This window comes from Dendrobates tinctorius, unplaced genomic scaffold (genome assembly GCF_039654945.1).
Source record: "Dendrobates tinctorius isolate UK_male_01 unplaced genomic scaffold, ASM3965494v1 ptg000475l, whole genome shotgun sequence".
Lineage (NCBI taxonomy): Eukaryota > Metazoa > Chordata > Amphibia > Anura > Dendrobatidae > Dendrobates > Dendrobates tinctorius.
In genome coordinates, this window is record NW_027362137.1 from 245,832 (window position 1) to 258,278 (window position 12,447).

At 50.2% G+C, this 12,447-nt stretch overlaps 1 protein-coding gene across 1 annotated transcript in view; it reads left to right on the forward strand.

Annotated features, from left to right (window-relative positions):
- Window positions 1–12,447, forward strand: part of PDXK (pyridoxal kinase) — a 53,183-nt gene that overhangs the window by 21,717 nt on the left and 19,019 nt on the right. The window contains exon 5 of the mRNA XM_073564723.1: window positions 1,149–1,195. Within this exon, the coding sequence (XP_073420824.1) occupies window positions 1,149–1,195 (47 nt within the window). The remainder of the gene's footprint in view (window positions 1–1,148; window positions 1,196–12,447) is intronic.

Sequence of the window (12,447 nt, forward strand, 5' to 3'; positions counted from 1 at the left end):
ATGAATGCAGCACATTATCAGCAAATACTGGAGGCAGATTTGCAATTATCAGCCCGGAAGCTGCGCATGGGACGTACATGGACGTTCCAACATGACAGCGATCCAAAACGCAAGGCCCAGTCGACCTGGTATTGGCTACAGCAGAACAAAATGAAGGTTCTGGAGTGGCCATCTCAGTCTCCTGACCTCAGTAGCATTGAGCCACTCTGGGAAGATCTTAAGCTCGCAGTTCATGCTAGACAGCCCAGGAATTAACAGGAACTGGAGGCTTTTTGCCAAGAAGAGAGGGCAGCTTTACCATCTGAGAAAATAAAGAACCTCATCCACAACTACCACAAAAGACTTCAAGCTGTCATTGATGTTAGAGGGGGCAATACACGGCATTAAGAAATGGGGTATGTGAACTTTTGATCAGGGTCATTTGGATGTTTTGGGTTGTCATTATGATTTAAAAAGAGAAAGCACAGTAGTTTGACAATAAATGGCTTCACCCAACTACTGACCATGAGTTGAGAAAAAGGTTTTGGTGTTATCATTCATATTCTCTGAAAAAAGTTTCTGTACTTGAACTGATGGAAACCCTCAAAAAAAGTGACATTTCAGGTTGCGAGGTAGCAAAACATGAAAAATGCCAAAGTGGGTGTAGTGTTCTGCCGTATGTGTGTATTACTATAGTTAGATGGATACATAACAGAATATATAAAAACCTCCGGAGGGGGCGCAATAGAAAAGACCACTGCAAAAAATCTAATCTTCATATAAAATTTATTATATCACAGTTTCACCTGCAGAAAAGTAGAGACGCAAAAATGAAGACAAAATTGTCTAATTAAGGGGATAAATAGGTTGTCCGGGCAGATGATGAGTAATATGCTCCGCAATACTGGCCGCGGCAGCGAGGAGGCAGCACACTGGGCCTCCGGGTAGGCGACTTTGTTATTCTCATCAGGTGCAAACCTCTGGCTAAGAAAATATCGTTCTAAGACAACCCCCTAAACGTGAATTGTTCAGGCCTGGATTTCTCATGGTTTCCATGTTTCAGGCCTCACAACCATGTTCAATTCAATTATGGCGCCTTCAAACTGTGATGTGAGATCAATAACTTAAGTAGAGCGACATTCACAGGTTAATCTCTCTGTTTCCTGCAGTCTGTGATCCTGTGCTGGGAGATAAGTGGAACGGGGAAGGTTCAATGGTATGTCCCCCATCACTTGTGATAAGTGCTGTGAACACGACGCCTGTCTCCTCACTCTGACCCCTCCCCCTGTACTGCCTGTCCAATTACTCTGACCCCCTTCCCCTGCACTGCCTGTCCCCTCACTCTGACCCCCTCCCCCTGTACCGCCTGTCCCCTCACTCTGACCCCTCCCCCTGTACTGCCTGTCCCCTCACTCTGACCCCTCCCCCTGTACTGCCTGTCCAATTACTCTGACCCCCTTCCCCTGCACTGCCTGTCCCCTCACTCTGACCCCTCCCCCTGTACTGCCTGTCCCCTCACTCTGACCTCTCTCCCTGTACTGCCTGTCCCCTCACTCTGACCCCTCCCCCTGTACTGCCTGTCCAATTACTCTGACCCCCTTCCCCTGCACTGCCTGTCCCCTCACTCTGACCCCCTCCCCCTGTACCGCCTGTCCCCTCACTCTGACCCCTCCCCCTGTACTGCCTGTCCCCTCACTCTGACCCCTCCCCCTGTACTGCCTGTCCAATTACTCTGACCCCCTTCCCCTGCACTGCCTGTCCCCTCACTCTGACCCCTCCCCCTGTACTGCCTGTCCCCTCACTCTGACCTCTCTCCCTGTACTGCCTGTCCCTTTACTCTGACCCCCTCCCCCTGTACCGCCTGTCCCCTCACTATGACCACCTCCCCGCAGTATCGCCTGTCCCCTCACTCTGACCTCTCCCCCTGTACAGCCTGTCCACTCACTCTGACCTCTCTCCCTGTACTGCCTGTCCCCTCACTCTGACCCCCTCCCCCTGTACTGCCTGTCCCCTCACTATGACCACCTCCCCGCAGTATCGCCTGTCCCCTCACTCTGACCCCCTCCCCCTGTACCGCCTGTCCCCTCACTCTGACCTCTCCCCCTGTACAGCCTGTCCACTCACTCTGACCCCCTCCCCCTGTACCGCCTGTCCCCTCACTATGACCACCTCCCCGCAGTATCGCCTGTCCCCTCACTCTGACCCCCTCCCCCTGTACTGCCTGTCCCCTCACTCTGACCTCTCTCCCTGTACTGCCTGTCCCCTCACTCTGACCCCCTCCCCCTGTACCGCCTGTCCCCTCACTCTGACCTCTCTCCCTGTACTGCCTGTCCCCTCACTCTGACCCCCTCCCCCTGTACCGCCTGTCCCCTCACTATGACCACCTCCCCGCAGTATCGCCTGTCCCCTCACTCTGACCTCCTCCCCCTGTACCTCCTGTCCCCTCACTCTGACCCCCTCCCCCTGTACCGCCTGTCCCCTTACACTGACCCCTCCCTCTGTACCGCCTGTCCCATCACACTGACCCCTCCCCCCTGGCACATCCAAGCTAGTGTGAATAGGTGCATTCCAGGAGTAGCTACCGCCATAAACAATATGCAAAAAAAGTTGCACTCTGTTGTGCTAAAGCATGTCAGTACGGAATATATGAAATATGAATAGCTATACGGCTTCTGAATATAAGGAAAAAAACGAGACGCTTTACACATAATTGGGCCAATTCACGTCTGCCCAGCAACCAACGTCAAGGTGGTTTCAAAAACTGATGGATCCCTACATATCTAATGAAAATACCTCTCTTAGGCCACATGCACACATAGAGTATTTGAGTTTTTTACCCCAGTAATTGTGAGCCAAAACCAGGAGTGGAACGATCAGAGGAAAAGCATCATAGAAACATTTGCACCCCTTCTGCGTTTCTCACCCACTCCTGGTTTTGGCTTACAAATACTGGGATAAAAAACTCACCAAATACTGAATGTGTGCATGTGGCCTTAGGCTGAAAACCGGGGTGAATGTGGACACGTCTCGTAGTAATGTCTGCATTTATGGGTAGGTAGGACCCTGCTGTAATATCACCACCTGGTGGAGGGCAGAGTGCTCGGTCAGTAAGCTAGCATACAAATAGCAAAAGACTGACTAGTGAACCCAAGTCAGTGTGAATAGGTGTATACCAGGAGCAGCTACCGCCATATACAATATGCAGAAAAAGTTGCACTCTATTGTGCTGTACAGCCCAGACTTTTCCCATATCCTTGACTCCTTTCCCTGTACTGCACCCGTCTGTCTCCTCACACTATACAGGGGGAGAACACTCCCCGGTCTTCCCCCTGTACAGCTCCTGCCCATCTCCTCACATTGATATCTCCCCCTGTGCTGCGCACAACTATCCTTTCACAGACTCCTCACACTGTATTGCCTACACCTATCCCCTCACACTAACTCTTCTACGCTACTACATGTCTGTCCCCTCACACCTCACCTCTCCAATACCTCACACTGAATCCTCCCTCTCCCTGTACCACACGCGTCTGTTCTCTTACACTGACTTCCTCCACTGTTATGACTACAACTATCTCTTCACACCGAGTGCTCTCACTGTACTGCTAGTGCCTCTCCCCTTACACTGATTCCTTCTCCTGTACAGCCCTCATTTCTCCCTTCAGTGACCCCTCCCCCCTGTACAGTCCTCATCTCATCCCTCACAGTGACCCCCTCCCCCTGTACAGCCCTCATCTCATCCCTCACAGTGACCCCTCCCCCTGTACAGCCCTCATCTCTCCCTTCAGTGACCCCTCCCCCCTGTACAGCCCTCATCTCATCCCTCAGTGACCGCTCCCCCCTGTACAGCCCTCATCTCAGCCTTCACAGTGACCCCTCCCTCTGTACAGCCCTCATCTCATCCCTCACAGTGACTCCTCCCCCCCTGTACAGCCCTCATCTCTTAGTGACCCCTCCCCCTGTACAGCCCTCATCTCAGCCATCACAGTGACCCCTCCCCCTGTACAGCCCTCATCTCTCCCTTCAGTGACCCCTCCCCCCTGTACAGCCCTCATCTCATCCCTCAGTGACCGCTCCCCCCTGTACAGCCCTCATCTCAGCCTTCACAGTGACCCCTCCCTCTGTACAGCCCTCATCTCATCCCTCACAGTGACTCCTCCCCCCCTGTACAGCCCTCATCTCTTAGTGACCCCTCCCCCTGTACAGTCCTCATCTCATCCCTCACAGTGACCCCTCCCCCTGTACAGCCCTCATCTCTCCCTTCAGTGACCCCTCCCCCTGTACAGCCCTCATCTCTCCCTTCAGTGACCCCTCCCCCCTGTACAGCCCTCATCTCATCCCTCAGTGACCGCTCCCCCCTGTACAGCCCTCATCTCAGCCTTCACAGTGACCCCTCCCTCTGTACAGCCCTCATCTCATCCCTCACAGTGACTCCTCCCCCCCCTGTACAGCCCTCATCTCTTAGTGACCCCTCCCCCTGTACAGCCCTCATCTCAGCCATCACAGTGACCCCTCCCCCTGTACAGCCCTCATCTCATCCCTCACAGTGACCCCTCCCTCTGTACAGCCCTCATCTCAGCCTTCACAGTGACCCCCTCCTCCTGCACATCCCTTCGCTTTCCCCTCACACTGAACTTTCACCCTTTTCCACCCATGTCTATCCTTTCCTGCTAAGTCCTCTTCCTGATCCCTTCCCTCACGCTCTGACCTTCTCCCTCACGCTCTGACCTTCTCCCTCACGCTCTGACCTTCTCCCTCACGCTCTGACCTTCTCCCTCACGCTCTGACCTTCTCCCTCACGCTCTGACCTTCTCCCTCACGCTCTGACCTTCTCCCTCACGCTCTGACCTTCTCCCTCACGCTCTGACCTTCTCCCTCACGCTCTGACCTTCTCCCTCACGCTCTGACCTTCTCCCTCACGCTCTGACCTTCTCCCTCACGCTCTGACCTTCTCCCTGACGCTCTGACCTTCTCCCTGACGCTCTGACCTTCTCCCTGACGCTCTGACCTTCTCCCTGACGCTCTGACCTTCTCCCTGACGCTCTGACCTTCTCAGTTATGATACCTTTTAATGGCTTATAAAAATAAAATGATGTTACAAAGCAAGCTTTCAAGACTTCTTATAGGTTTCTTCCTCAGCCTTGTATAAAAAAAAGTTTCTGAGGAAATACAAATTTATGCACAAAAAACACAGACATGGCATAATAAATAGACATTTATATGAACACGCGGAGCTCAGAGAATTAATCCTTAGTTGGACTAGATTGGTGGTGTGAAAGTTTTAAAGTCCCAGTATCCAAGTAAGATCAGAGGCCTGGTGCTCTTAGGCTGTGTGCACACGCTGCGGATTAGGTGCGGATTTTGTAAAATCCGCAGGTCAAAATACCTGCGGTTTTACCTGCGGATTGCTCTGCGGTTTTGCCCTGCGGTTTTTCATCTCCTCAATGGAGGAGATGGCAAACCGCAGCAGAATCCGCAGAAAGAATTGACATGTCAATTCTTTCTGCGGATTGAAAACCGCAGATAATCCGCGCGGAAAATTCCGCACCGTCTGCATTGCGGTTTTTGATTCCCATAGGGAATCATGGTACTGTACACCGCAGCAAAATCCGCAGCGTGTGCACACAGCCTTAATGTCTCTGGAGCAGATTCCTCAGATTCTGTAGTGAGTCGTGAATCCTTCTGACAGATTTAGTCCTGTGTGAATGTAATCGAAGACTCTAATAAGTTTGTATTCCCAAACCCCTCAATGTCTTTGTATTTTAAATGAATATAACTTTAATATTGTTTATTAAATTTTGTGTCATCGGTAAATGTTTTTTTACCTGTAATTGTGTGACGATGAGACCTCATCCTTGCTCTCAGTCTCTGTTGTTTTTCTCTATCCCCCATGACAGAACCACGGAGAGAGGGGATCCGACCTTCAGGGACAGGGAACCTACAGATAAAAGGGCGGTACCTCTCCCTCGCATCAGTTGATTTCCTGTCCCTGATGGGGAACCTTCATTGTGTGGTACCTGCAGGAAGATACTGAAGATTCCGGATACAGGCGTCGGACAGTCCAAGTCCCGGCAGCGGGGAGGCCCCTGTCACGGCTGGTGCGATGCCTGAGGCTGCCACTGCTGTGACCGCCGGGTCTTGCAGGGTGAGCAGGGGTATGTGCGGCCACCGCTCCAGAGAGAACGCAGGGGCTGCTGAATCCCGGGGGACATGTGCGGGTAGCACGTGTCCTGAAGGCAGAAGCAAGATGGCTGCCTCTCCGGAAGTAAAAGCAGGGCTTCCGGGTTCCCATACGCAGTGAGAAGCTCCCTAGTGGCGTGGTCGCAGGAGGGGGACCGGAAGTGACGGCGCTGGGTGGCAAAGTCAAAAGTAGGAGTGTACAAGCGCTCCCTGCTGTATGCAGTCCTGCAGAATCATTAAGGACAGCAATCAGCAGCAGCTGCCAGAGCCGCAGGAGAGATGTCCTTCCTCAGACAAGCGGAAATCCAGCAGTCACTCCACACAACGCAGCAGGAGCACGAAGGAGAAATCATCATTGAAAGAGCCCTTTTCAGATCCTATCCCTCCTCCTGAACTGGTACCTGCGGCTACGCCATAGGGGTGAGTGATATGGAGTGAGTACTCTTTGTGAAAGTTCACTATGTAATTGGGGTCTCCTCTCCTCCCTTTAGGGACAAAAGAGATCGGGAAAAACAAAAAAAATAGATGTTGCCCTATGTGCAACAGAGCATTGCCGGTATCCTGGGACAAGAAGCTTTGTAGTTCTTGCATAGGACAAGTAATAGGAAACCCCAGACTTCGCCTCCAAATGGAGATCAGCTATCAGATGAGAGGTTGAAAGTGCCTTTAAGGGTACCGTTACACCTAGCGACTCACCAGCAATCCCGATTAGCGATATGACGTGGTCAGGATCGCTGGTGAATCGCTAGGTGGTCGCTAGTGAGCTGCCACACAGGCAGATCTCACCAGCGACATCGCTGGGGACGGGGGTCGCTACTTACCTGTCAGACGCGGCGATCCTGCATCCTCCCGCCCGGCTCCACGCGTCGCTCGTCGTCACAGCAGGAAGCGCCGCAGGAAGTGGACGACGAGGAATGGTCCAGCAGCTTCTCGCGCCATCAGCGATTACCAGCGGGGGAGCCGGTCGGAGGTAAGTTTCACATGCAGCGATATCGATAGCAATATCGCTGCAACGTCACAAAATCGGTGACTTTACAGCGATATTGCTAGTGATATCGCAGTGTGTAACGGGGGCTTTAGTTCCTTAAACAGGAAGATAAGGTCCAAAGAAAGGAAACTGTTGTTTGCTCCCAGTCGGGATTCCCCTAGTTCCGGGGAAGTCTCCTCAGATGTACCAGATCCCTTCTCATCCTCGGACGATGAATCTGAGGGACATCACTGCTTTTCCCTAGATGAAGTTGATACCCTAGTAAAAGCAGTAAGATCAATCATGGGAGTAATAGACCCTCACCCTGACAAGACGATTCAGGATATAATGTTTGGGGGGTTAGTCCAAAAGAAATGTAAAGTTTTCCTCATGAACGAAAACATCCAGGGCCTGATTAAGAAAGAGTGGGAAAATCCTGACAGGAAAAATTCCTCAATGCCTTCCCTTAAGAGAAAGTACCCCTTTGACGAGGAGGCATCCATATCAAGGCCCCAAAGCTTGATGTTGCAGTAGCCAAAGCCTCGAAGAAATTTGCCCTCCTCTTCAAGGACATGGTTTCATTGAAAGACCCTTTAGACAAAAAAGTGGACACCTTCCTCAGGGGAGCATGGGAGTCGGCAGGAGGAAACCTTAGGCCCACCATAGCAGCGATATGTACCTCCAGGTCCCTTATTGTGTGGGTAGATAAGTTGGAAAAGCAGCTTCGAGATAGGGTACCCAGGAATAAAATTCTAGAATCTATTCCCTTGATAAGAGGTGCAGCTGCTTTCCTGACAGATTCATCAGCCGATTCTGTCAGGCTAACATCAAAGTCTTCAGCCCTCTCAAATGCAGCCAGTAGGGTGCTATGGCTCAAGGAGACTTGCAGACAAAACTTAAGCTGTGCTCAATCCCATGTGAGGGTCAATTTTTGTTTGGGGAAACACTGGACGATATCCTTCAGAAAGCAGGTGATAAGAAGGGTTTCCCGAATCTGGGGGTCCCTTCGCTTAAACGGTCCTTTCGGACACAAAAGTTCTTCCACAGAAGGCCCCTGAGAGAGTAGTAGTAATAATCGTTATATAGCGCCAACATATTCCGCAGCGCTTTACAGTTTAACAGTTTCAAAACACAAGTCATAAGTAACAACTTTAACAATACAATAATTAAAGCACAATAAGCTGCCCCTGCTGGTGAGAGCTTACAATCTACAATGATGTGGGGGAGATACAAAGTACAGCTGTGTATTTACAATGGTGTATTTACAATGATGGTCCAGCCATCTTGAGGGAGTGAGGAATGGATGGAGATAGTGAATGGGCTACACACACACTTACACATAGAATGACTGTGATTAGTGAACGTGATAGGCCGCTCTGAACAAATGTGTTTTGAGGGAAGCGCCTAAAACTATGCAAATTGTGGATGGCCTTAATTTCTTGGGGTAGAGAATTCCAGAGGATTGGCACAGCGCGGAGGAGTCGGCAGTGGGAGGTACGGATTAGTGCAGAGGTTAGTCGAAAGTCGCTTGCAGAGCGCCGCGGTCGGTTAGGCCGATAGACAGAAATGAGGAAGGAGATGTAGGGGGTGCTGCGCTGTGGAGAGCTTTGTGGGTGAGAACAAGTGTAGAATAGATGGGAAGAAGAGAAAAGGAAGGACAAGGGGCTTCCTCTTCGGAAACTCTTCACGAGATGAAAAGACCTCAAAGTGACGATTTTCTGAGGGTGGGGGGAAGATTATCCCATTTCCTTCCAGCCTGGGAAAAAATCTCAAACTGTGCCTGGATACTGAATCTGGTCAGGGCGGGTCTTCGAATAAACTTCCGCTCTTTCCTTCCCCAGAGATTTGTGGTAGCTCCCCTAAGATCATGTTCACAAGATCAAGAGGCCTTTGAATGCGAGATCAGGGACCTTGTGAGAAAATCTGTCCTACAAGAAGTCCCACCTCAGGAAAGGGGGAAGGGATTCTACTCCACGTTGTTCCTAGTCACCAGGGCCGGCTCCAGGTATTTGAAGGCCCCGGGCGAAAGAGTCTCAGTGGGCGCCCCTTTAACACATAGCACGATTCATGCTGTGTGGCATCCGTGGTGCCGGCCAAAAATGGACTTGTCTCCGCGTGGATCTGATCCACACGGACACACGCTCTGTGGCAAAACTCGCTCATGTGAAGGAGGCTATTTATTAGTGTACGTAAGAAACAAAGAACAGAGAAAGAAAGAAGGGAAAGAAAGAACAGAGAAAGGAAGAATAGAGAAAGAAAGAGGGGAAAGAAAGAACAGAGTGAAAGAAAAAACAAAGAAACAGAAAGAAAGAGCGGAAAGAAAGAAAGAGTGGACAGAAAAAAAGAACAGACAAAAAAGAAAGAGGGGAAAGAAAGAACAGAGGTAGAGAGAAAGAGGGGAAGGAACAGAATGAAAGAAAGGGGATAGAAAGAAAGGACAAAGAAAGAAAGAGGGTAAGGAAAGAACAGAGAGAAACAAAGATGGGAAAGAAAGAAAAGAGAGGAAAGAAACAGAGAGAGAAAGAGGAGAAAGAAAGAGGGGAAAGAAAGAACAGAGAAAAAGAGGGGAAAGAAAGAACAGAGAGAAAAAGAACAGAGAGAGTGAACAGAAAAAAAGAACAGATAGCAAGAGGGGGAACAAAAAGAGGGGAAAGAAAGAAAGAACAGAGAGAAAGAAATAGGGGAAAGAAAGAAAAGAGAGAAAAAGAGGGGAAAGAAAGAACAGAGAGAAAGCGAGTGAACAGAAAAAAAGTACAGAGAGAAAGAAAGAGGGGAAAAAAAGAACAGAGAGGGAGAGAGAAAGAAAGAGGGGAAAGAAATAAAGAAAGAACAGAGAAAGAAAACAGAGAGAGAGAGAAAGAGGGAAATGAACAGAAAGAAAGAAAGAGGGGAAAGAAAGAACAGAGAGAGAAATAAAAATGGGAAAGAACAGAGAGAGAAAGAGGAAAGGACAGAGAGAAAGAAATAACAGAGAAAGAGGGGAAGGAAAGAAAGAGAACAGAGAGAGAGAAAGAGGGGAAAGAAAGAACAGAGAGAGAACAGCGAAAGAAATAAAAAGAAAGAACAGAGAAAGAAAGAGGGGAAAGAAAGAACAGAGAGAAAAAGAAAGAAAGAACAGAGAGAGAGAACGGAGAAAGAAAAAGAACAGAGAAAGAGAGTGAACAGAAAAAAAGAACAGAGAGAAAGAGAGGGGGAAGAAAGAACAGAGAGAAAGAGGGGAAAGAAAGAACAGAGAAAGTGAACAGAAAAAAAGAACAGAGAGAAAGAAAGGGGAAAAAAGAACGGAGCGGGAGAGAAAGAAAGGGGAAAGAACAGAGAAAGAAAGAACAGAGAGGTAGAGAGAAAGAACAGAGAGAGAGAAATAAAGATGGGAAAGAAAGAACAGAGAGCGGGAAAGAAAGAACAGAGAGAAAGATCAGAGAGAGAGAGGAAAGAAAGAACAGGGAGAGAAAGGGGAAAAAGAACAAAGAAAGAAAGAGGGGAAAGAAAGAACAGAGAGAAAAAGAAAGAGGGGAAAGAATTAACAGAGAAAGAGAGGGGGAAGAACAGAGAGAAAGAAAGAAAAAGAACTGAGAGTGAACAGAAAAAAAGAACAGAGTGAAAGAAAGAGGAAAAAAGAACTGAGAGGGAGAGAGAAAGAAAGAGGGGAAAGAAATAAAGAAAGAACAGAGAAAGAAAGAGTGGACAGAAAAAAAGAACAGAGAGAGAAAAAAGAAAGAGAAGAAAGAACAGAGTGGTAGAGAGAAAGAAAGAGGGGAAGGAACAGAGCGAGAAAGAAAGAGGGGAAAGAAAGAACAGAGAGAAAGAAAGATGGGAATGAAAGAAAAGAAATAAATAAATATTCTATAAAGATACCATGGCAGCCCGGCTCCCATTGTGGTGCCCACCTGAGCCTCCTGAAGCAGGACATATCATGATCCGCTCACATGGCTGGCATCCCCGATACCAAGGCGATCCTGCTATTGGAGGACACGGTGATGGATCTGAAGCATTCCCTGAAGTGCCTCCATGGTTCCGTCAAAATCTCCTCCTGAAATTTCTTCATTTCCGGTCAGTTTCATCATGTCACTTCCGGTAGAACGTCACGTGTGAGTTTTAAAGTGCTCTTTGGGGCTCCGCTGTGTAATCCTGTGTCTGCGGGAAAAGTAAGCTCCCGGCTGGGGCAGTCTCTTTCTCAAAATCGTGACTGTCCCGCTGGATCCGGGACGGTTGGGAGTTATGAATGCTCCCCACCATATACCTCGTACACACAGGGCTCCACACACCTCATACACACACGGTTCCGGTTTGTATGCCTCCTACACACATGGCTCCGCTCCTTACACCTTGTACACACACGGCTTCGCTCCATACACACGCGGTTTCACTCCGTACATACTCGGCTCTGTTCCGCTCTGTAAACACACGGCTCAGCTCTGTGCACTACACACATGGCTCCGTTCCATACACCTCGTACATACACGGCTCCGCTCCGTACACCTAGTGCACATCCGGCTCCGCTCCGTACACATCCGGCTCCACTCCATATACCTCTAACACACTGCTCCGCTCCGTACACCTCGTACACATCCGGCTCCGCTCCGTACACCTCGTACACACACGGCTCCGCTTCGTGCACATGTGGCTCCGCTCCGTACACCTCATACACATCCGGCTCCGCTCCGTACACCTCGTACACATACGGCTCCGCTCTGTACACCTTGTACACACATGGCTCCGGGCTCCGCTCCGCACACCTCGTACACACACGGCTCCGCTCCGCACACCTCGTACACACACGGCTCCGTACACCTCATACACACACGGCTCCGCTCCGTACACCTCATACACACGTGGCTCCGCTCCGTACACACACGGCTTGGCTCTGTACACCTCTTACACACATGGCTCTGCTCCATACACACATGGCTCCGCTCCATACACCTCGTACACACAACTCTGCTCCATACACACACGGCTCCACTCCGTACACCTCGTACACACACGGCTCCGCTCTGTACAACTCGTACACACATGGCTTCGGGCTCTGCTCCGTACACCTTGTACACACACGGCTCCGCTCCTTACACCTCATACACACGTGGCCCCGCTCCGTACACACAGCTCTGCTCCATACACACACGGCTCCGCTCCGTACACCTCGTACACACACGGCTCTGCTCCATACACACACGGCCCCGCTCCATACACCTTGTACACACACGGCTCCGCTCTGTACACCTCATACACACATGGCTCCGGGCTCTGCTCCGTACACCTCGTACACACACGGCTCTGCTCCATACACACACGGCTCCGCTCCATACACCTCGTACACACGG